General features: G+C 55.9%; 1 protein-coding gene across 3 annotated transcripts; it reads left to right on the top strand.

Moving 5' to 3' along the window:
• Nucleotides 1–398: 398 nt before the first annotated feature.
• Nucleotides 399–18,533, top strand: HIP1R (huntingtin interacting protein 1 related). 3 transcript variants are annotated; one of them, XM_053959684.1, is made up of 32 exons: nt 399–590; nt 5,370–5,433; nt 5,859–6,001; nt 6,305–6,361; nt 6,585–6,665; nt 6,754–6,830; nt 7,136–7,197; nt 8,257–8,397; nt 8,858–8,915; nt 9,003–9,078; nt 9,257–9,394; nt 9,469–9,527; nt 9,597–9,669; nt 9,999–10,182; nt 10,268–10,356; nt 10,967–11,083; nt 11,520–11,621; nt 11,916–12,110; nt 12,311–12,458; nt 12,752–12,838; nt 13,118–13,225; nt 13,558–13,694; nt 14,261–14,371; nt 14,490–14,548; nt 14,697–14,727; nt 14,847–14,909; nt 15,374–15,474; nt 16,132–16,237; nt 16,913–17,036; nt 17,175–17,236; nt 17,342–17,533; nt 17,626–18,533. In XM_053959684.1, exons 1-32 carry the CDS (start codon nt 498–500, stop codon nt 17,629–17,631), a joined length of 3,144 nt encoding a protein of 1,047 aa, XP_053815659.1. In that variant the 5' UTR covers nt 399–497; the 3' UTR covers nt 17,632–18,533. The 3 variants fall into 3 exon arrangements, 2 of the variants coding, with proteins under 2 accessions (XP_053815659.1, XP_053815660.1); XM_053959685.1 differs by lacking the exons at nt 16,132–16,237; nt 17,175–17,236; nt 17,342–17,533; nt 17,626–18,533 and having other exon boundaries at nt 16,913–17,002; XR_008434085.1 differs by lacking the exons at nt 14,261–14,371; nt 14,490–14,548; nt 14,697–14,727; ... (5 more) ...; nt 17,342–17,533; nt 17,626–18,533 and having other exon boundaries at nt 12,752–12,818; nt 13,558–13,649.
• The last annotated feature ends 2,841 nt before the right edge of the window (nt 18,534–21,374 follow it).

Genomic DNA, 21,374 nt, shown 5'->3' with positions numbered 1-21,374 from the left:
CGCTCCGTCCGTCCCCGTGTCCGTGTCCCCTCTCCGTGTCCCGTGTCCGTGTCCCCGCTCCGTGTCCCCTCTCCGTGTCCGTGTCCCCGCTCCGTGTCCGTGTCCCCGCTCCGTGTCCCGTGTCCGTGTCCCCTCTCCGTGTCCGTGTCCCCTCTCCGTGTCCGTGTCCGCTCTCCGTGTCCCCTCTCCGTGTCCGTGTCCCCTCTCCGTGTCCCCTCTCCGTGTCCGTGTCCCCGCTCCGTGTCCCCTCTCTGTGTCCCCGCTCCGTGTCCCCTCGGGGCTGCGCGGTCCCACCTGCCCGCGGGGGGAGCGGCGCTGCAGTTCCGAGCGCGGCCGCCAGGGGCGCGGCGGCGCGCGGCGCAGTGCGCGGCCGGGAGGGGCGGGGGGCGGGCGGCGCCGGTCGCTCCTGCCCGGAGCGCGGAGCCCCGAGCGCGGATACCGGAGCGCGGATACCGGCGCCTGGATACCGGAGCGGGGAGCTCCCAGCGCGGCCCACCATGAACAGCATCAAGAGCGTGCCGGCGCGGGTGCTGAGCCGCCGCGGCGGGCACAGCCTGGAGGCGGAGCGGGAGCAGTTCGACAAGAGCCAGGCAAGGACGGCGGGAGGGGGCGGCGGGGCCGCGGGACCGGCCGCGGTTACGGTCCCGGTTTGAGTCCCGGTCCTGCTCCCGGCTCGGGGACGGGGCAGGCCGGCCCTTTCCGCGGGGCATCGCCTCGGGGCGCGCTGGGCGCGGGGGCTTCTCGGGCGATGGGATGGAGACGGGATGGGGGGCGCAGGTCCCCGCCGGGCTCCGGGGAAGCCCCGGCGGGGCAGCGCGGCCGCCGTCCCTCTGCCCGTCCCCGTGTCCGCCCGTCCGTCCCCGGCGCCGCCGCCGCGCGCTCCCCCGCCCCCACCTGCGCCGCCGCTTCCTCCCGGCGCGGCCGCGGGACGGTCCCGCGTGGGCGCCCGCCCGTCCCGCCGCCCCCGCGCCCGTCCCCGCGGCCGCGGCCCCGCCGTGCGCCGCCGCTGCCGCGGGCAGCCGGGCCCCGCGCCGGCCGTGCGCCCCCCCCCCGCACCTCCCGGGCCTTATCGCAGGTAAACACGGCCGGCAGCACACGGGGAAAGTTTTACGGTGGTGGCGGGAGCGCGGCCGAGCCCCCGGAATGGGCATCTCCGCATCCCTGCCGAGCCCCGGCCCCACCGACACCGGGGAATGTTTCGCGCCGGGGGTGGATTCACCCCTGCCCCGCGGCTCCGGGTCACCCGCGGGTCACCCTGCGGGGATCGGGGTGTTTGGACCCACGGACGGTGGCACAGTGGAAACAAAGCCCGAAGGTGTTTGTGCTCCATCGCGGCCGGCTTGGCGGGGGTGTCCGTGCTGCTGTGGCCCCCACGGGGTGGGCAGTGGTCGGGCACTGATGGGGCTGGCATATGGCTGGTGGGAAATGAAGTACTCAGCCAGCGTGGGCAGGGATGGGCAGAGGGATGGACAGAGTGACGGGCTCGCTGCTGCCCCAGCAAAAATAACAGTGCCCTCCCGCGTGCCTCCTCTGACCCCTCTGCTTTTGCAGGCTGTGCATCCATCGCAGATGTTTTCCCCTTTGCCCCTTTGCCTTGCGGTTCCTTCCTCAGCCCCTGGGTTGATTTGGCCCTGGAAAGCGCCAGCGAAGGCAGGTGGGAATTTCAGGCCTCGCAGGGTCACGGGGCTGGGTAGGAAACGGAGCTTGCTGGGTTTGGGGAGCAACACGAGAAAACCGGCAATTCCGGTTCCCTCTGGACGCGTCTCCTTCAGTCGTCCCGCTGGGCACCGCTGATAAACGATCGCGGCCGCGGCGCTGCCCCGTGCTCCGGGGGCTGCCCGTGCCCGGCACGAACGGGACCCTCCTCCCCCGCCCTTCCAGGGCACCTTGGGCTTTTCACTGGGACTTCTGGAAATCCGCGCAGTCACAGGGATGCTGTGAGCGGAGGTATGGACAGGGAAAAGAGGTGGTTGCTCGCTGGCTGGTGGTCACATTCACTGCCCAGAACTGACCTTTTTTTCCAGCAACTGCTAAAAACTGTCCTAAAGGAGCTTTACCCTGGTGTGGTTTCCTGTAGTGGCGCTTCAGTGAGAGCAGAACTGTTCAGTGTCAGAACGTGGGTATTGATCTGCCTTTTACCTCTAATTATAGCAGCTGCCCAGCCGGCCGCCAGTCGCCTCTGTGTCACAGGGGTGCTGGTGGCACGTCCCCTCCTCATCTCTGTGTCACATAGGTGCTGCTGGCACGTCCCTTCTGCTGCCTGAGGATTCTGTACCAGAGTCCAGAGCCCCATCACCTTTTCCCCTGTGAGGGCTCAGGTGATGTCTGTGGTTACAGACAGGAGTTGCTGGCCCTGATGAGATCCCAGGTCCTTGTGGGTGACATGAAGGTCACCTGCTTTCCCTGAAAATGCTTTTCCATATCTTGTGTCAGGGTGATGTAGATGTCCCCCTTGGAGAAGCCGTGCGTGGGAAGTAGGAAATCACCATCCCACAGCAGCCTGGCAGGAGGAAAAACTTGTCCTTTTCTGCTGCCAGTTTTTGCTTTTCTTAAAAAGGTTAAAAATCCAATGAGCTCTGGAACCTGCAGGATTGCATTGTGTGTGACTGCCAAGTGGCGTTTTCCTGGTGTAATTTGGGAAGGAGCAGCGTTAGGAAGGGAACTCTGGAGTTCATGGCTCAGCTGTTCTGACAGCTCTCGTGCTGCCTGGCCAGGGAGGTTTCCAGCTGCCAAATAATCTCTCCTGCTGTGGCATCATGCTGGGACCCGGCATCCACTGCCCGGAGGGAGCTGGGACCCGCTGGGATGCCCGGGGGAGCTGTGGGCGGGAGGATCAGCCCTAATTAAAAGCAGCCAGGAATGAAAGGGTGGATGTTAAACTGCGCTCCTTCATTTGGGCGCTTTGATCCCGGCTTTAGTCACCGGCTTGGTACGTGCGGGCTGTGAGCAAAGCACTGGGGCTGCAGCCCTGTGGGATCCCACAGCCCACGGCCCGGCAGGTTTTGGGGTTGGCTCCTCACCCAGCTGGCCTGCCAGTGATGGGGAGCAGTCCACAGGTTGCATCAAAGTTTTGGCCGGGCTGATTGTGCACCTGCAGTGACAGCCAGGACCTGCCCATCTCCGGACGTGCCAGTGGTGTCCCAAGAGGTTGGGTCAAGGGTGAACCTCCCCGTTTTGGAGCCATCCTCCACAGCCTGGCTTTGCCAGACAGCCAGCAGGAGCAATCTGACAGCACACGTGTGCCAGGCTGCAGCATTGCCCCATGCTGGTGCCACCATCCCATTTTCCTGGATCTCCTGGCCAGCTTGATGCTTGGAGGCAGGGAAAGCACACGTGGGCTGGCAGCCCTGAGGGACTGGCATTGGTTTGGTGCCACCATGGTTTATTTGGGACCATGCTGGACCCGTGGTGCTGTGGGTGGGCTGGGGCTGCCCCTGCATGTCCGTGTGCTGGACATGAAATGGCTCAGTGAAACCTCTGCACTGAATCCTCAGGGATTAAACCAACCTCTCCAGCAGCTCCTGGGCTGAATTTTGGCTGGTCAGGCTATCAGTGAGACTAAGGGCAATAAATGCAATAAAACCACCACTGCCAGTGGGCATTACAGACCTGTTTTGGGACAGACCAGCAGGGTCTCATCTCACTGAGCAGCTGAGGTCCTGTCCCTGGGGATAGGGGACAACATTTCCTTTCCTGGGGGTCTGCCCATCTCACACTTTGACCCTTCTGGCTGTGCCTCCTCCAACCCCCGTGGGGTTCCATGGATGGGTTGGGATGAGCGTGGTGGGCTGGGACAGGCCTGTCTTAGGGCAGGCAGCAAAACTCCCGGTTTGGGAGGTGTGTCTGCCCTGCTCCCTCTATGCAAAACACCTCAGGAAAGATGCTGTAACTCCTTCAGTGGCTCTTCACTGTAAATGCATTTCCAAATCCTTCCTTGCCTGGTCCAGGGATAAACCATCCTTTCTGTCAGTATCCCGTGGGAGGTGCTGGCATCCCTGAGGACCTGTGGCACATCTCTCTGGCCAAGCTGCCATCCAGGGCACAGCCTCTGCCAGCTCCAGGCTTTTGGGTGGCTGTGAAGGCACTTTTGGAGAGTCAACTGTGCTGCAAGTGCCTGTTCCCGGGCACTCCAGGCTCGTTAACCTTTGGGGATAAGAGGATTACAGCAAGTCACCGGCTTAACTCCACTGCTGCTTTACGGCCCCACATGGCGGGGTAACACCGGGACTCTCCTGGTGCAGGAAAGGCAAAGCCAGCCCCTCTCCCCAGCAGCTGGGCTCAGCCTTTTGGGACATCACTCCTTGGGATGATTCAGACTTTTGCTGCTGTCATGGTCAGTTCGTGGGTAAGCTGTTCTGGACTCTTTTGGGGTGAGTTTGGTGCCCCTTTGGTGTTGGGTTCCTCCTGCATAAGTCAGGAGCACTCGATAACTCGGGGTCAGGTTCCTCCTCCTGCATTTCAGAGGTGTCCCTGGACAAGCAGCCATGTGGAAGCAGGTGCTTTCCTGGGCAGGTAGATAGGATTTTTATAAGGTTTTAGTGCTGTGGAGCTGCAGGGAGGGACCGAGTTCCTCTTCCGGCACAAGTGGCGGCTTCCTGCCTTCCCAGCTGGGACCTTTTTCCTCTGCTGCTGACAGAGGGCTCAGGGACACAGGCACAGCCCAAGCACTCCTGCCAGGGTGAAGCAGCTCAGCTGAGTCTGAGGAGGAGGAGGAAGATCCTCATCAAACACAGCAACTTGTACTTGCAGCCCATCAACATGTGGGGGATGCAACCGACCCCACTCTGGGGTCATCTTTTGGAATAAATTCCTAATTTAAAGTCTGCTGTGATCAAACACATCAAAATATAGATAATCCTCTTCTGATAATCACATTGCTCTGGATTTTTGCTCCATCAAGATGGGCATTGAGGCTGCCACTCCCTCCTTGCTTGGGGGCTGCTTTTCCCCACGTGCTGTTTGCACACAGCAACATCTTCAGAAGAACCCAAACCACTCCCCCGTGGTTCAAAGGCTCCTTGTGATTACACAAACAACCCTGGAATTTGGCATCTCACTATTGTGCTTTAATGTTCCCCAAGCACGGCGCTGAGTTCAGGCTGCAAAAATGCAAAAATTGGTTTCCTGGGACAGGGACAGCCAGGAGCACCAGCAGCAGTGGTCAGATCCTGCTGGGGATGGGGGCTTTAATGGATGCTTTGTTTGTGGATAAAAAGGCCTATTCTGATGTGTTACAAATGACTTTGAGGTGGCAAATGTGTTCTAAAATTCAGGATATTCCCCAAGAGCATCAGCTCTGCACTTCGGGGTGTCGGGGTAGCCATGGGGATCACACCATGCCTGACAGCCACTCTCCCCTCCTCTTGCAGGCCATCAGCATCAGCAAAGCCATAAACACACAGGAAGCACCAGTGAAGGAGAAACATGCCCGCCGTATCCTTTCCCTTGGCTCCCAGGACAGCACAGAGGAGTTTGGGGTCTGGGGGTGTCACCCCCTGATGCTGGAGCCACAGGAGATTTGGGAGACAAAGATCTGTGCAGAGCTCAGCTGGGGGCTGGCATCACCTGGGTTCATCCATCAGCGAAAAGGAGAACAAGCAGTGCAATAAAATTGCATTTCTTTGGCAGTAAAATGCAGAGGGCCCCAGTGTGCCCTCAGCAGGGGGAGCTGCACCCAAAAATGACAACTGGGGATCTTATCTGGGGGTTTTATTTGGGAGTGCAGCACTGTGCCGGTGATCCCTGTGCTCACGGGGCACTCAGTGTCCCCTTTTCAATGAAAGCTGAACAGGAACAGTCCCCAGCCCAGCCTGTCCCCTGCTCTGTGTGTGCCCAGTTGGCCTTGACTTCCCTGGAAGGGATCATCCTGGGGACACACCACGAGAAGGGAGCATTCACCTTCTGGTCCTACGCCATCGGGCTGCCCCTGCCCAGCAGTGCCATCCTCAGCTGGAAGTTCTGCCACGTCCTGCACAAGGTCCTGCGCGACGGCCACCCCAACGTGAGTGTCCCCTCTGCAGCGTCCCTCCTGCTTCGCTGCCAGGGGGGAGTTTCTGGCTCTTGCCAACATCCCTCTGCACAGGGAGTGGGATCCCTTCCCTGCCCCAGCCACCTTCCCCAGGCGCTCTGTTGTCTCACATCTTTGAAACTCCCCCGTGCAAATCCCCGACCTTTGGGTGCTGAGGGAAGTCTGGAACTTCTCCCAGAGCTGGAGTGATGTAAGGGGCTGGATCCCTCCTCTTCCCCAGCATCAGGGCACACAGCCAGCCCCACTGTGCCACATCCTTTCCTTTTGTGTCCCCAGGTTCTCCAGGACTGCCAGAGGTACCGCAGCAACATCCGAGAGACGGGGGACCTGTGGGTGAGTGGGGCAGAGCGCAGGTTTGAGCCTCCCAGGGGGTTTGGAGATGGTTGCTGAGGAACACGGTGGGCACAGAGAGGGTGAAGCACTGCCTGAAACAACCTGCTGTCTCTTTGGGTGATGGCTGTGTGCATGGTGGAGCCAATGGTCACCGGCTCGTGTGGGATCTGCTGGGTCTGGTTACCTCACTGTGGATTCCCCATCTCCCCTTGTGTCTCTGCAGGGCCATTTGCACGACAGGTACGGGCAGCTGGTGAGCATCTACACACGGCTCCTGCTCACCAAGATCTCCTTCCACGTCAAGGTGAGGCCTCTGCCACCTCCACGCCACCAGAACGAGGGCATGTGCCATGCCAGCAGCAACTGATGGCTTTTTCCTTCCTTTTGCAAAGCATCCCGAGTTCCCCCCGGGCCTCGAAGTGTCGGATGAGGTGCTGGAAAAGACTGCAGGGACGGATGTGAACAACATGTGAGTGTCCTGGTTGGGACCCAGAGCCCAGGGTGTGGTCACCAGCTCCATGACCCCCTGCTGGCAGTGTCCTGCTGACAAAACCACCCCAGCGTGGGGCGGTCACCAGGATTTTGTGAATTGTTTGGATGGTGCCCGATCCCTCTGCACCCACAGAGCACTGTGGGGTGTAAATGCAGGGAGAAAAAGCCCCAAATTCTTGTCAGTCATAGCCCTTGCCATCATGAGGACTCTCAATGAACACGAGCAGCTGGAGCAAAGATGTCTCTGCTGTCAAGTGATGGAGTTTTGGTTTGTTTTGGCAGCTTCCAGCTGACGGTCGAGCTGTTTGACTACCTGGACTGTGAGCTGAAGCTGTCGGAGTCAGGTGAGGAGGCGGCAGGGGCAGGTCCCTCCCGCTCGCCCCGGGGCTCTTGAGCAATAGTTTCACTCTTTGGTCGGGAATGGAGTTCCGGGAGGCCGAGGTTGGAGGCTCAGGTCCCTCTTCCTCCTCCTCCCACGAGATTTCTGAGGTGGTTTCTCAGCTGGATTCCCCCGTTGAAGCTCTGTAGAGGCGGTTGTAGGAAAATATTTAGAGCATGTGGCTGCTTTGAACCCACCTGAGCAACGCAGAGTGTTGTTTCCAGAGCAGAGCTGCTCTGAAATATGTTTTTATTTCTTTTTTGTGCAACCACATTAATCATATCCATTACACAAATGCCTTCTGTCCCTCTGAAGCAGAGGATGGGGCTGTACTTTTTTTTTAAAGACTCATTTCCCCTCATTGAAATGCCTCTGGGGAGGGCTGGAGGCCCTTGCTCTTGTCTCTCACCTCCTTAGGAATTTTTAGATGGCTTAGAGAGGTGGCAGATTCTTCCTCTGCTTAGAGTGAGGAACACGGAGCTGCCCTGGAAAACGGCACAGCGGGAGAGACCGAGCTCCCAACAGCCTCCTGCTTCTCCTCCTGACCCAGTTATACAGAGAATTTATATTCATAAATACTTTAAAGCTGAGCAGGGAAGAAGCCAGGGTGGATATGCTGCTTGGATCCCTGCCAAGGGAAGGGATCTGTTTCCGAGCAGGGGCAGGCGAGGCTGCGGTGCCGCCGGGCTCGTCCCCTGCCCTGGCATCCTCTCCCAGATCCTTGCATGATTAAATAGAATGGAGCAAAACCTCTCATTTTTCCCAGCTGTGTCGTGCAGCAGCAGCTTTAGGGCAGCGTCCTGGAGTTAAACCTCTCCTTTTTGGGGTTGGGGTATCCACAGCAGAGCCGAGCACCCCTTCCCTCTGCCAGCATGGTCCCTCTGGGTGTTTTTGCTGCTCGGAGCAGGGTTGTTCTCAGCTCAGGCAGCAGCCCTGGCACTTCCCCGTGCCCCACATCCGCCGTGGTTAATGATCAAGCGGCGTGGCCGGGCGCGGGCGGCTCTGCAAACACGGCTCCCCTCAGTTTTCAGGCAGCTCAACACCTCCATGGCCGTGTCGCAGATGTCGGCGGTGCAGTGCCGCCTGGCCCCCCTCATCCAGGTCATCCAGGACTGCAGCCACCTCTACCACTACTCCGTCAAGTTAATGTTCAAGCTGCACTCCTGTGAGTCCCGGGGGTGTGCTCCGTGCTGGTGTTTTCCTGGGGTGGGCTTCTGGGTCTGGGGATGAGGCTGGTGTGGATTGAGGCATCCATCTCCGTGTCCCTGTATTTCAGCTGGGTTCTAGGGGTCTGCTCCATCCCACACAGACATGCTGGATAAAGGAATTAGAAGGACTTGTTCTTGATTAATTCAAACCCACGTCCCCTGGCCTGCCAGCCCCCCACACGGGCAGCACAGTGCCAGCAGCCTCGTGTGGGTATTTTGGAGTTCCCACACCCACATCTCCCTGTGCCACATCCCTGATCCCTGTGCCAGGGATGGGAACACCCCACTCCCATCCTGACCCCTCACATCCCACTCCCTCCTGGCTTTTACCCTGCTGGCTTTTGCAGAGGAGGGGTCTGGGAGCTTGTAAACACACGTGCAGCCCCGGATCACTCACAGCTGTCCCTCCTCCCCCAGGTCTGCCGGCCGACACCCTGCAGGGCCACCGGGACCGCTTCCACGAGCAGTTCCGCAGGTAACCGGGGCCCAGGTGGGGCAGTGGGGTCCCCTCTCTCCTTCCAAGCCCCCTCTCATCTCCCCTTTGTCTTTCCCTCCTCTGCAGCCTTAAAAACTTCTTTAGGAAGGCATCTGAGATGCTGTATTTCAAGCGGCTCATCCAGATCCCTCGGCTGCCGGAGGTAGGGCAGGATTTGGTGTGGAGAGCTTGAGGGTGTCCCCCTGGATGGGTTTGGGGTCTGGGGACACTGCAGGGGGACCTATCAGCAGCACAGGGCTGGCTCCCTCCCTTCCCCTGGCACTCTGCCTGCTGCAGTTCCTGAATCCCTGCAAGGCTGCAACAACTTCTTGTCCCTACAGAGCCCCCCAAACTTCCTGCGGGCGTCCGCGCTGGCCGAGCACGTGAAGCCGGTCGTTGTCATCCCCGAGGAGGCCCCCGAGGATGAGGAGCCAGAGAACCTCATTGAGATCAGCACAACTTCCACCACGGAGCCGCAGGTGGGGGCCTGGGGCTGGGATGGGGGGCAGGCTCCCGTGTCCTGGCTCAGCTCAGCAGCCTCTGTCCTCCCCAGATCACCTCGGATCTGTTTGAGCAAACCTTCGGGCCGCCCAACGGCGTTTGGGATGACAGGTATGTATGGGGGGGCCAGCAGGGGCGAGTGGCCGCTGCCACGTGGGACCAACCTGCCCTTGTCCACAGGGATGCTCAGATCGAGAGCCTGAAGAAGGAGGTGGAAACGCTGCGTGCAGAGATGGAGAAGATTAAGCTGGAGGTAAAGCCTGGCTGGGGGACAGCTGGGGTGGGGTTTGGTGCCGTGCTGTGGAAACCCTGAAGGGATGCAGCAGGAGTGCAGTCCTGGCGTCCAGTGTTGTGTTCTGGGACCTCTCCCCGTGCCAGGATGCGATTCCTGATGGGGTGGAGGCATGTGAGACCTGTCCCTTGCTGTCCTCATGGTACCAACAGGGACAGAGTGACTGCCAGGGTAAAGAGCAGAGCTTTCCTGTGCATCCCACGCCTGCTTTGCTCTAATTGCAGCGGGGCACCTGGGTGGGGGTGCTGGGGAGGGCAGGGCCGTGCCCCAGTGCCCGGTGACCCCCACAGGCACAGCGCTACATCACCCAGCTCAAGGCACAGGTGAACAGCCTGGAGGGAGAAGTGGAGGAGCAGCGCAAGCAGAAGCAGAAGGCGCTGGTGGACAACGAGCAGCTGCGGGATGAGCTGGAGAGGCTGCAGAGGGTGAAGCAGGACAGTGACAGGTCACAGCGGCTCTGCGCCGAGGCCGAGAGTAGGTGCCCTACTGGGGTGTCCTGTGGTGCCCGGGGCCGGGGGCTGCCCTCGCTGTGGTCCCTGAGGGTCTCTCTCCCCTGCAGAGAAAGCCAACGCCACTGAGATCCGCTACACGAAGCTGAAGGAGAAGCACAGCGAGCTCATCAACACCCACGCCGAGCTCCTGAGGAAGGTAACGCTGCTGCCTCTGCAGGCAGGGACTGACACTGAGGGCAGTGTCCCCGAATTAAATCCCTCCCCCTCCCTTTTGGGGTTGGGGTGTCCAGGGCAGAGCTGAGCACCCTTTCCCTCTTCCATCATAGTCCCTTTGGGTGTTGTTGTTGTTGTTTTTCGGGGTGTTTTGCTGTTGTTTGGTCTGTTTCTGCTGGTTTCTGTGGCCAGTGTAGCTGGTGGGATGTCACTTGTACCAGCAGTCATGGCATGCTTGGTTCCAGTCCTGGAAAGGGGCTCTCGAGGGATATGTTGGTGATGAGGATCCTGTGTCTCAGTTGTGCCACTCACATGTTTAATTTTTTGCTTTGGGTGTTTTAGTCTTGCTTTTGTCCCTTGGTTCCTCTGCCACCACTGGTGTGGCTTGTGCCTGTCCAGTCCCCCTGTATTGGTCCCATCACCCTCTGAGCACCAAGCAGGGGGCACCCCTTGAATCCATGTCCACTGGCATTTTGGATGCTGTGAGAAAAGCATCTTGGATTTATTCTCTGAGCTAGAATTTGGTTGGAATGAGTGTGGAGATGGTGAGGGTCCCCCTTGGAATGCCGGGTGAGCCCCGTGTCCCCCCACAGAACGCTGACACTGCCAAGCAGCTGACAGTGACACAGCAGAGCCAGGAGGAGGTGGCACGTGTCAAGGAGCAGCTGGCATTTCAGGTGGAGCAGGTCAAGCGAGAGGCCGAGATGAAGGTGAGCTCTGGATCCTTCCCTGCTTCCCCTGCCAGCACTGAGCCCTTCCCAGCCTGGGAAGCAAAGTTTGGGAGCAAGGGAGAAGGGGTGGTTGTTGCTGTTGTGCCCTGATTCCAAGGAAGAGTTGCCCTGGCTCTTAAGGAAGGTGTTAATATACAACTCATTCCCTCTTGCTCAAATCTGCCTTTTCTTCCCCCAAGAAAATGCCACTATGCAAATTGATGGGTTTGTGTGCTTTCCTTCTCTGGGGATCAAGATGGGGGCTGCTCCTAAAATTCCTGGTGTGGGAAAAGGAGCCCTTCCAGGAGACACCCCCTGCCCAAGACCCCAAAACCCCCTCCCTGCAAAGCATGGCTGGGTTCATGCCCTGCATCCCAGCTGGTGCTGGTGCCGAGCGGGGCAGGGGCTGAGCCCTGGGCACGGTGTGTGGGCACAGCTGGAGGACCAGAGCATGCAGATGGAGCAGCTGAGGCAGGAGCTGGACGCCCGTCGGGACGAGCTGGAGCAGGCGCAGCGCTCGCTCAGCCACGCCAAGCAGGTACGGGGCTGGGGGGCAGCACGAGCCCAGGTCCCCATCAAACCCTGTCACAGGGGGCTGCACCTGCCACCACTGCTGAGCCAGAGCTTCAGCAGCAGCCCAAGGAGCTGTCACAGGGCTGAGCCCATCGGTGTCACGAGCTGGGCATGTCCTGAGCTCCCCCTGCGTGTCTGTTGGGCTGGTGGCAGTGGCAGGCCCGTGGCAGGGCAGTGAAAGGGCAGTGACAGGGCAGTGACAGGGCAGTGACAGGGCAGTGGCAGGGCAGTGACAGGGTGTCCTGGCCCCCCATGGCAGGCAGGTGTGGAGCTCAGTGCCCAGGTGGATGCTCTGCACTCCGAGAAGGAGGTGCTGAGGCGGTCGGTGAGCGAGAAGGAGTGTGAGCTGCTGTCCACACGGGGCCTCATCCAGGAGAAGGAGCTGCAGCTGAGCCAGGAGGCAGACAAGGCCACAAGGGAGATCCGAGAGCTCCAGGGCAGGCTCCTGGAGAAGGTACAGTGCTGTGTGAAGAGCCCACTGCCCCTCTGCTCACCAGGGTGAGATGTTTGGGGGGTGCCAGCTGATGTAGCCTGGGGGATATCACTTGCACCAGCAGTCATGGGATGGTTGGGTCTGATCCTGGAAAGGGGCTCTCGAGGGATGTGCTGCTGATGGGGGTGCTGTGCCACTCACCTGTTCCTCCTGCCTCACAGAGCAACCAGGAGCAGAGCCTGCAGCAGAAGCTGCTGGATGAGCAGTTTGGAGTCCTGCAGGAGACAGTGAGAGAAGCCCAAGCCATCCTCCGTGATGCCATGGCCAAGCTGGATGACCCCCTGCACCTCCGCTGCACCAGCTCCCCAGGTACGTCCTGCTCATGCAGGGGGCTGAAACACGCCATGCCTTCTCCCTCCTGGACAGATAATGTTGCATCTCTGCTCTCCCATGGCTTTTTTTCCATCATGCCGGAGGTGGCTGGGGTCAGACTTCCCAGGATGAATTTTCAGCTCTCACGTTCAGCACTATTTCGCTCAGATTTTAGTGCTGTTCCCCAGCCAGGGATACACTTCCACTCAGTGGTGCCTCGTGGAGTCGGCACTGGTGCAGACACCCACCAGCCTGGCCGTGCTAAGGAAATGAAATGGGATTCCTTGCAGATTACCTGCTGAGCCGGGCGCAGGCGGCGCTGGAGTGCACGGATGCCCTGGAGAAGGGGCACGCGCAGTACGTGGCCTCCATGGCAGGTACCTAGGGCTGGGGACTGCCATTGCTCCCAGCTTGCTCGTGTTCCCCTACACCCAGCAGCCCCCAGCAGCTCCGGGGCCACCGGCAAGCAGCGGTGCCCTGGTGACAGAGGGACACGGGCGGGGCTGGGGGGTTCCCGTGTGCTCCTTCAAGCTGGAGGGGATCAATCCCAACATCTCTGAGTCTTGTAGTGATCCTTGAGTGCCTTCAAGGATGAGCTGCAGCCCCCAGGACCTGGCAGGGGCTGGCAGCTCCTGACCCTGTGCTGTCTGTGGCAGATGCTGCGGGGCTGGTGGGGGCTCTGGCCCTCTTTGCACACCTGACAGGTGACACCATCGTCAACGGCAGCGCCACCTCCCACCTGGCCCCCACGGACCACGCTGACCGTGAGTGCAGGGATGCAGGGGGTGCTGGGGGGATTTTTTCTCATGGGCCTTTTCTTCAGGGAGGCCATGACAAAGTCCCCTCTGCCAGGGACAGATTTTACCAAGGACAGCACATTCCCCATGCTCCCCTTCCCGACATTCCCTTCCCTCTAGTGCCCCTCCCTGGGCCACGCTGCTCCTGGAAATTCATTTGTAATCTCCTAGAAGACACTTGCAGGATGCTGCTGGTGTTCAGCTGTGGATGAGGGGAGGAGGAAGATGAGGGTGGGCAGGGCTGGGATGAAGGGACCCCTTGCCCAGGCAGGGCTGGCACCGAGCCGTGCTCTCCGCAGGGCTGACGGAGACGTGCCGGGAGTGCGGCCAGCGGAGCCTGGAGTACCTGGACCAGCTGAAGGACAGGCAGAGGCTGGGCAGTGCCGAGCTGGGGGGTGTGCGGGAGGCGCTGCGAGGGGTCCTGCAGCTGGCCCAGGTAGGAGATGGAGCCCAGCACAGCCCCCTTCCCACTTGGGACTGGCAGGGTGGGTCCCAGGGAGCACTTTAGGGTGGTTTGTCCCCCACACCCGCAAGTTCTGGTGCTTTCCTTGAGCCATCTCAGCTTCCAAGCACTGAGACCCTTCCTGCTGGTGCACAGAGCTGGTCACCCTCAGATCAGCTGAAGTCTTTCAGCCCAGTAACCCCTGTGGAAGGAAAGTTCCCATCTTTCAGATATTTCTCCTGGTGAAGCCCCTGTTAGTCTTTTCTTTTACACCACTTTCAGCTCTCCAGGGCCCTCTGGAGCAGAAACTGCTTTTATGATGAAGTTTTGTCACCTTGATTTGGGGCATTTCTTACCTCTGAGGTCCCATGCCATGTTTGCTGCAAGCTGGTGGCACATGTACCCTCACTGTGCAGACTGCAGAATGCTGCTCCTGCAGCTTTAATGATTTTGTGGGGGTGGGAAGGAATTGGATATCTTGGTTTGCAGTTATTCCTTATAAATATTCCCTTCTGTTTCTCTGCCTAAAACGTCCTCATGCCTGCTGCCTCCTCTGGCAGGAGCTGAGACCCAAGAGCCTGGACATCAAGCAGGAGGAGCTGGGGGACATGGTTGAGAAGGAGATGGCCTCCACCTCTGAGGCCATCGAGGATGCTGTCAGGAGGATAGAGGTGAGACAGAGCTGCAGGATGGGCCATTCTGGGGCCTTGGGGAGGCAGAGTGTCCATCACTCCTCCACCTTCCTCACCCAACATGGCATCCAACCCTTCCTGTGGTGTTTCCCAACAGGAGATGATGAGCCAGGCCAGGAACGAGAGCTCTGGGGTTAAGCTGGAAGTGAATGAGCGGTGAGTTTTGAGGAGGGACATGTCACAGGTCTGTGCCTTGCTGGGGTGTGCTCTGCTCCAAAACAGACTGGCTGGTCTCAAAAAAAGCCCCATTTTCTGAGGCCACAGCTTCCCTGGATACTGAACACTTTCCCTTGCTTCCCTTCAGGATTCTGAACTCCTGCACAGATCTAATGAAGGTCAGTGCTGCAGAAACCCATCTGGGGTGCACAAAACTGTAAGCTCCCACCAGCAGCAGCATCAATCCTCCTCTGTAAGACCCCCATCAAACCCCAAAACCTGTTTTCCTTCATTCCAGGCTATCAGACTTCTTGTAACAACATCTACGAACCTACAGAAGGAGATAGTGGAAAGTGGCCGGGTAAGTCCTCCCTTACACTCATCTCTTTGTGCTGATGAAACACAGGAGAATTTCCCCCAGATTGCAGAAACATTCTGGATTTTATGGTTTCCCATGTTAGCAGCATTCTGACAGTCCCATTTGCTGGAGATGGGCTGCTCATCCCTGTGCTCTCTTGCACAAATCACTGTCACCCTTGCAAAGCATTGTCCATCTAAAGATGATGGCCCAAACTTGTGTGTTTTAAGCCAATCCCAGCTCAAATTTATAGGCTTGGGACTCTGATGTTGTTTTTCTTGATAATTATTTAAGCAGTTCAGTAAGAGCAGCATGAAGAGCTCAGGAATGCTGTCGCTCCCTTGATTTACGGCTTTATACATTAATTTCCACATTATTACACTTTATGTGGGTATTTAATACAGATTTATATGTTGTTGTATATTAGACACAAGTTAATCCAGGCCATAATATTCTCATAACAACAGGGGGCAGCAACAACTCAGGAGTTTTACGCCAAGAACTCGCGCTGGACCGAAGGGCTGATCTCTGCCTCCAAGGCCGTGGGCTGGGGAGCCACACAGCTCGTGTAGGTACCCCCAGCCCGGGAGCTTCCCCTGGAAAACAGCTCCATGGGCTGCACCCAGGGCTGGCTGGTGCTTCCCTGTCACCCCATCCTCCAGAATTCCCGCTGCTGGATTGCTAATTCCTTGTGGAGAGCCTCATTGCTGGCTCCTTATGGAGGTTTTTGTTTTCATGGACCCTCAGTTTGGTTCATTGCTAATTCCTCGTGGAGCGTCGTGGCCTGGGTTGGACCACACGGTCACCCAGCTAGGGATGGCAGTTCCTCCCTGTCTGCAGAATGTGAAACCAAATCCCCCCTGTCCCAGTTCCTGCTCAGATGGTTGTGGATGGGGTGGTTGGAAATTGCTCTGTGCCAGTGCAGGAAATGTAGGGGGGTCTCTCGGGAAAAGCTTTAAAAATCTCATCCATTGTGAAAACAAAATCCTGCCTCGGTCCAAATCACCTGAATCATGGCTTTGAATAATTGCTTTGTGTATGAGCTTTAATAACAGCTGGACTCAAAGATCTTAGAGATCTTTTCCAACTGTAACAATTCCATGATTCTGTAACTACAAAGCTGCTGGATCCAGCTGCTGATTTCCGAGGGTATTAGCAGGAGATAAATAATCTGCTCTTGCTCTGTTGTGTCTCTGACACAATCTCCCTTTGACCCCCGCTGCAGGGAGTCTGCAGACAGGGTTGTCCTGCACACAGGGAAGTACGAGGAGCTGATCGTCTGCTCCCACGAAATCGCTGCCAGCACAGCCCAGCTGGTGGCTGCCTCCAAGGTGGGTGTCCCAGCAGCATCCTCTGGGTGTCTCCTCCTTCTGTCCCACGGGTGTTCCCCTCCTCTCTGCCAATCCTGCAGTCTCCCAGAGCAGGGGGAAGGGAAGCTCTTGCTGTTTTCCAGTCTGTGATTTTAATCCGTGTGTTAATATTCCCGCACCCGAGGCTTGCCTTGGAAACGAAGATGTGTAAAACCTCCCGTCTTCCTCCTGTCAGGCTGGTTATGTAAAGGAAATGTTAATAGCTAACAAGAAATCCAGAGAAGCAGCTGCAGGAGCTGGAGTCGAGGATGGTGGACTTTGGTCCTGGCCACCTTTCCTGTTGGTGTGGGTGGAAGTGAGGGGTGGAGTTTTCAGTGATGCAGGTGTGAGGGGAGGAGGATCCATAGGGCTTTTTACACCAGATGTACGGTTAAAAAGACAAGAGCACGGTTAAAAAAACAGAGCTGTGTCTTCACTGAGTGCTTGGCTCAAGTGGGAGCAGAGCTGGTTTGCAGGGATCACCTTGTCTGGCCATGATGGGATCGCTGAGGATAAACCTTCCCATCTGTCCATCCATCCATTCTTTCCACTCCCAGGTTTTCATGCCCAAAAGCTCTTTGACTCTTCCTGGGGCTCCCTGGAGCTCCGTGGGGGGGTTGTGGTGGGCACCCACAGCCATTCCTGTGCTCGTTCCAGGTGAAGGCTGAGAAGAGCAGCAGGAACCTGGCCAGGCTCCAGGAGTGCTCGCGCAACGTCAACGAGATGGCAGCAAACGTGGTGGCTTCCACCAAGTCAGGGCAAGAGCAGATAGAGGAGAAAGGTGAGGTTTTTTGCAAGGAAAAGGTAGAAAAACCGACCCTAACTCCCTTTCTGCCCTGGGGAACACCCCAAGGTGTGTTCCAGCTCTGCTTTGGCATGTGAGGGGTGCACTCAGTAGGGGCCCTGCTGTCCCCCACAGACACCATGGACTTCTCGGGCATGTCCCTCATCAAGCTGAAGAAGGAAGAGATGGAAACACAGGTGCGGCCCTGAGGTGGATTCAGCGTGGCCGCGGCTGGGCCCAGCGCCGCAGTGGGGGTCCCTGTGCCCCCAGCACGGGTCCCAGGATGGTTTTTTTGGGGGCAGGTGAAGGTGCTGGAGCTGGAGAAGCGGCTGGAGGGCGAGCGGGTCCGTCTGGGCGAGCTGAGGAAGCAGCACTACGTCCTGGCCGGGGGCTGCGAGGACGCGCCGGAGGACGGGGAGGCCAGGCCGGCGCCGGCGCCGCGACGAGGGATCCTGAAGAAACCCCCCATTGCCCAGAAACCCGGCCTGGGGGAGGTGGGGCCCGGCTGGGGGGTGCAGAGCGGGCAGGGGGGGTGCTCCTGGCACGGGCTCTGACCGGGTTTGTCCCTGTCCCCTTCTCGTTGCAGCCCTAGCGAGCCCCCGGCCCCACGCTCCGCGTTGCCTTCGCGCTGCTGTGCCTTCACGCGCGGGGTCTCCTCAGCGCCCGGCCTGGAAACAATCCCAAACTGGATGTTTTCTTGAGGAACAGATTTTATTTTTTGTTTTCCTTTTTTCTGAACTGTAGAGTGGCGGGGCTCCTGCGCTCCCCGGGCACCGCTGAGTGCTCTGCTCCTCATCCTCCTTCTCCTCTTCCTCTTCTTCTCTTCCTTCTTCTTCTTCTCTTCCTTCTTCTTCTCTTCCTCCTCTTTTTCCTCCTCCTCCTCGCCTGCCAACCGGTTCTTCCTGTTTAATTTAATTTGGGGTTCATTTGGGTTAATTTTTATTTTTTTTTAAGGACTTTATCAGCACTAGAAGTTTTCAGTAAATGTAGCTCTACTGTACTGCTCAGACCCTTTCCAAGAACTGTGAACTGGTTTTACAGTAGGAAACTGGTGGACTTTTCTTGAAACCATTTTTTTTAATTCCCCTTTTTCCAGCCTGAGGAATATTTGACTTCATTTTGGCGTGGGATCAGCCCTCAGCAGGAAGGGAAATGTTTGCCTTCCCCAACATGTGGAGCAGGGCTTTTGTTAGGGAAAAGCAGTTACCACAAACTGGCAATAAGGATACAAACGTTTTTATTTTTTTTTCCCTTTTCTATTTTTTATTACTACAGCAATGTCAAGGGATCAGTTGCATTATGTTTTATATTTAAGATAATTAGCAGAATTAAATCTAACTGTGGCCTACGGGAGCCAGGGACTAGAGAAGTCTGCAGCAGTAAGGAATTGCTGATGTGGAGAGATGCGGGGGCAGAATCAAAATCCTGTCAGCTGTGTCTTCCCTTGGAGCAACTACCAGGATGTAGATTATTAAAGGAGCAATATTTAAAATACTTTTGTGTTGCTTTGTTGTTGGGGAGGGGGTTGATGACAGGGCCAGGGCCATGACAGGGTTGGTTGCAGGAAACTGGGCCTGAGCTGTGGAGCAGAGAGAGGCAGTAAATGAGCTAAATGTGAATAAATATATCTGTATATTCACATAAATATATACAGAGTCCTCTCTATGTATCTATGGTTCTCCATGTGCCTATATATATTTTTTTACATATTTTATGTACCTATACTGCTATGCACTATATATAAAATGTAGTCTATAAGAGATAATTATATTTTATATATAATTATTATAGATATATGATAGGTAATCTAGGTGATTTATAATATATAAGAGTGCATACTCTATACATGTTGCATATATATTATTATATCTATTAGAGATATATATATTAGGCAGCTGTATATGATTCACCATATCATATGGGTGATAAGACTGAAGCATTCAGAGCTCAGCATGACAAGGTGGCCACAGCTGCCTTGTGTTTAGGTGGTGACTTGTGAGGGTCCTTGTCATGTTCAGTCAACATTTACATCCCATCCCTTGTTACCCTCAGGCCCAATTACAATCAAACTTCATAAAAGCCACAGTAAAACCCAGTCATCTCTGTGACTGCCAAGAGGCTGTAAAGCAGTTAACAATAATTACAAGTGGCAGTATCTCAGGTAAACACATTTATAAGGTATTTCATTATTTATTTTAGTTACGAAACAGTCTCGTGATGGCCGCAGCTTCCTGAGGTTACACATCACCAAACTGCCTGGACAGGTTCATGGGTTTATGGGCAGTGCCAGGGCTCATTTCCCAGCCCGTTGTATGGGCAAAGTGCAGTGCCCAGAAGGGCTCTGGTGTTCCCCTGGGGTGCTGGGCGAGGGGAGCAGCTGCTCTGATCCTGCAGGTGCTGCTGAGGTCACCCCAGCCCAGAGGTTTATTCCCTGCTCAGCCTTTCCGTGAGCCCTGGGAGAGGGCTCCGCAGCCCTCGGGTGGCTGCTGTCACATCGAGTGACAGTGACACAGCAGTGACAGGGGCCAGCTCCCTGCTGAGTTGCGTTTCTTTCAGAGCCCTTTTCTCTCAAGGAAGTGCTTTCTGCAGTAGCTCAAGGTCTATTTATAGACAGTGATAAAGATATATTTGCTGGGAGACTGACGTCACCCAGCCACTCACACCATCACATTTCATCCCGGAAATATTGATTAACCAGGAATGCAAACTTTTAAACTCTCACTACCCTAAGTCTAGCCACAGTCCTACTTAAAGGATTCGTTATATTTAAAGAATTCAAAAATAAAATGTGGCTTTGAGATTGATGCTGTGGCTAAATGGAACTTGTTTACCCCCACTGCTGTCACACTGATTTACTTAAAACCATCCAGGCCAGCATAATCAAAAGTCTCAAAAAGTAGCAGCACAAATAAAAATAAGCTCTATAGACCACTTGAAATGTAATCTAAGTTAATTTTTGTACAAAAAATATTCTTACTGTCCAATCTAATTTTTTTTTTTATTCAGTCCTATACTTTTTTGGAAAGTGTTTGCTATTTGTAGCTGACGAAAATATCAGAATGACAAACTGTATGTCTGCAAAGGTTTATTTTGAGATCCCATCAAGACATCCTGTTGTGCAGGATCCAATTTGTTAATGACTTTTAAATACCATTATTGTGGCTCTGGAGAGAGGAAGATCTTTCACTTCATGTGCTCCTGAGAACAGATTGTACTCAGTACCTGTAAGAGAAGCAGTGGAAAATAACCAAGTTGTGAAATAATCCATCTTCTGCTCCCTTCCACCGAGGTGAGTAAAGTACAGTTTATTTTTTCTCGAAGCAGCTTTCAAGCAGGCTGTTATCACAGCCCTCCTCTAGGCTCCCTCAGTAGCCAAACCTCCAGTGACCACAGATTAGCTTGAACACCAGCAGACAGAGCAGCTGCAGCTCAGCAACAGAGAGCAAAGTTAGCAAAATACAGGTGTCAGATCATTTGGGGCAAAAAGTGCACTGAAATGAAGCACACAAATAGAAAACAGGCTGGTGCAGGCTCTAGGAAGTCAGGTAAAGAAACCAAACCACAAAACTTCTGCAAAAGTTTTTAAGAGCCCTTGAAGCCACAAAAAGCAGCCACTTCTTTGCAAGAAAAGTTATTTTTCTGCTGTGCCCAACCAGGCATGAATTAGATGAGTTTGGGCAGCACAGTATTTAGGGATGGTATTTCCTGAATGACCCGCTCAGGAAAATGACTGGGGTAACCCAGAAGCACCAGCTAATCAAATCATTTAAGAAATGCTTCGTGGAAGTTTAACTTGCTTTATGCAAGTTTAAATAAAAACAAAAAAATACAAAGCTGATCTGGATTCCCCTCATACCATGTGAGACAACACACCCCAAAAGGTATTTCCAGCATTTTCTCCTCAGCCAGGTGGTCTCATTCCAGTGCTGAGAACTGGAGCCGTCACCTCCCATCTTCTGTGACTGGCTCCCTTCAGGACTAGCAAAACAGAAATTAGCTCATCCCCAGCAGTGGTTGCTGGAATAATGTACAGTTTTAAGTGCACGTAGCAAGGTGTGGGATTGTGTGGTGAGAAGGAAACATTTTTAGCTTTGAAGGAAAAAATAATTCCTACTCATCACCTACAGGAGTGCAGAAAAAGCACCTTTGAGCGGTTTGGAAATAATAAGCAGTATTTAAAAAATAGCTTTTAGCTTACAGCAGGCTCCAGGGTATGCACTGGCACATCTCCCAGCCTCAGCAGCCTGGATTTGTCCTGCAGGTAGGGGGAAAAATGGAGAGTGAGGCTGAGAGCCCCACACAGGCTGCCCAGGGACAGCCTCCTTCAGGGACAAG

Source organism: Vidua chalybeata, chromosome 18 (genome assembly GCF_026979565.1).
Source record: "Vidua chalybeata isolate OUT-0048 chromosome 18, bVidCha1 merged haplotype, whole genome shotgun sequence".
NCBI lineage: Eukaryota > Metazoa > Chordata > Aves > Passeriformes > Viduidae > Vidua > Vidua chalybeata.
The sequence above is the reverse complement of the archived record's forward strand: the minus strand, read 5'-3'. Positions and strand labels throughout refer to the sequence as shown.

Coding starts and splice junctions, on each gene's coding strand:
- HIP1R (XM_053959684.1), top strand. CDS start 498: ATGAACAGCATCAAGAGCGTGCCGGCGCGGGTGCTGAGCCGCCGCGGC. Junction 15,475..16,131: donor TGGGGAGCCACACAGCTCGT/GTAGGTACCCCC, acceptor CCCCCGCTGCAG/GGAGTCTGCAGACAGGGTTG. Junction 17,037..17,174: donor AGAGCAGATAGAGGAGAAAG/GTGAGGTTTTTT, acceptor TGTCCCCCACAG/ACACCATGGACTTCTCGGGC.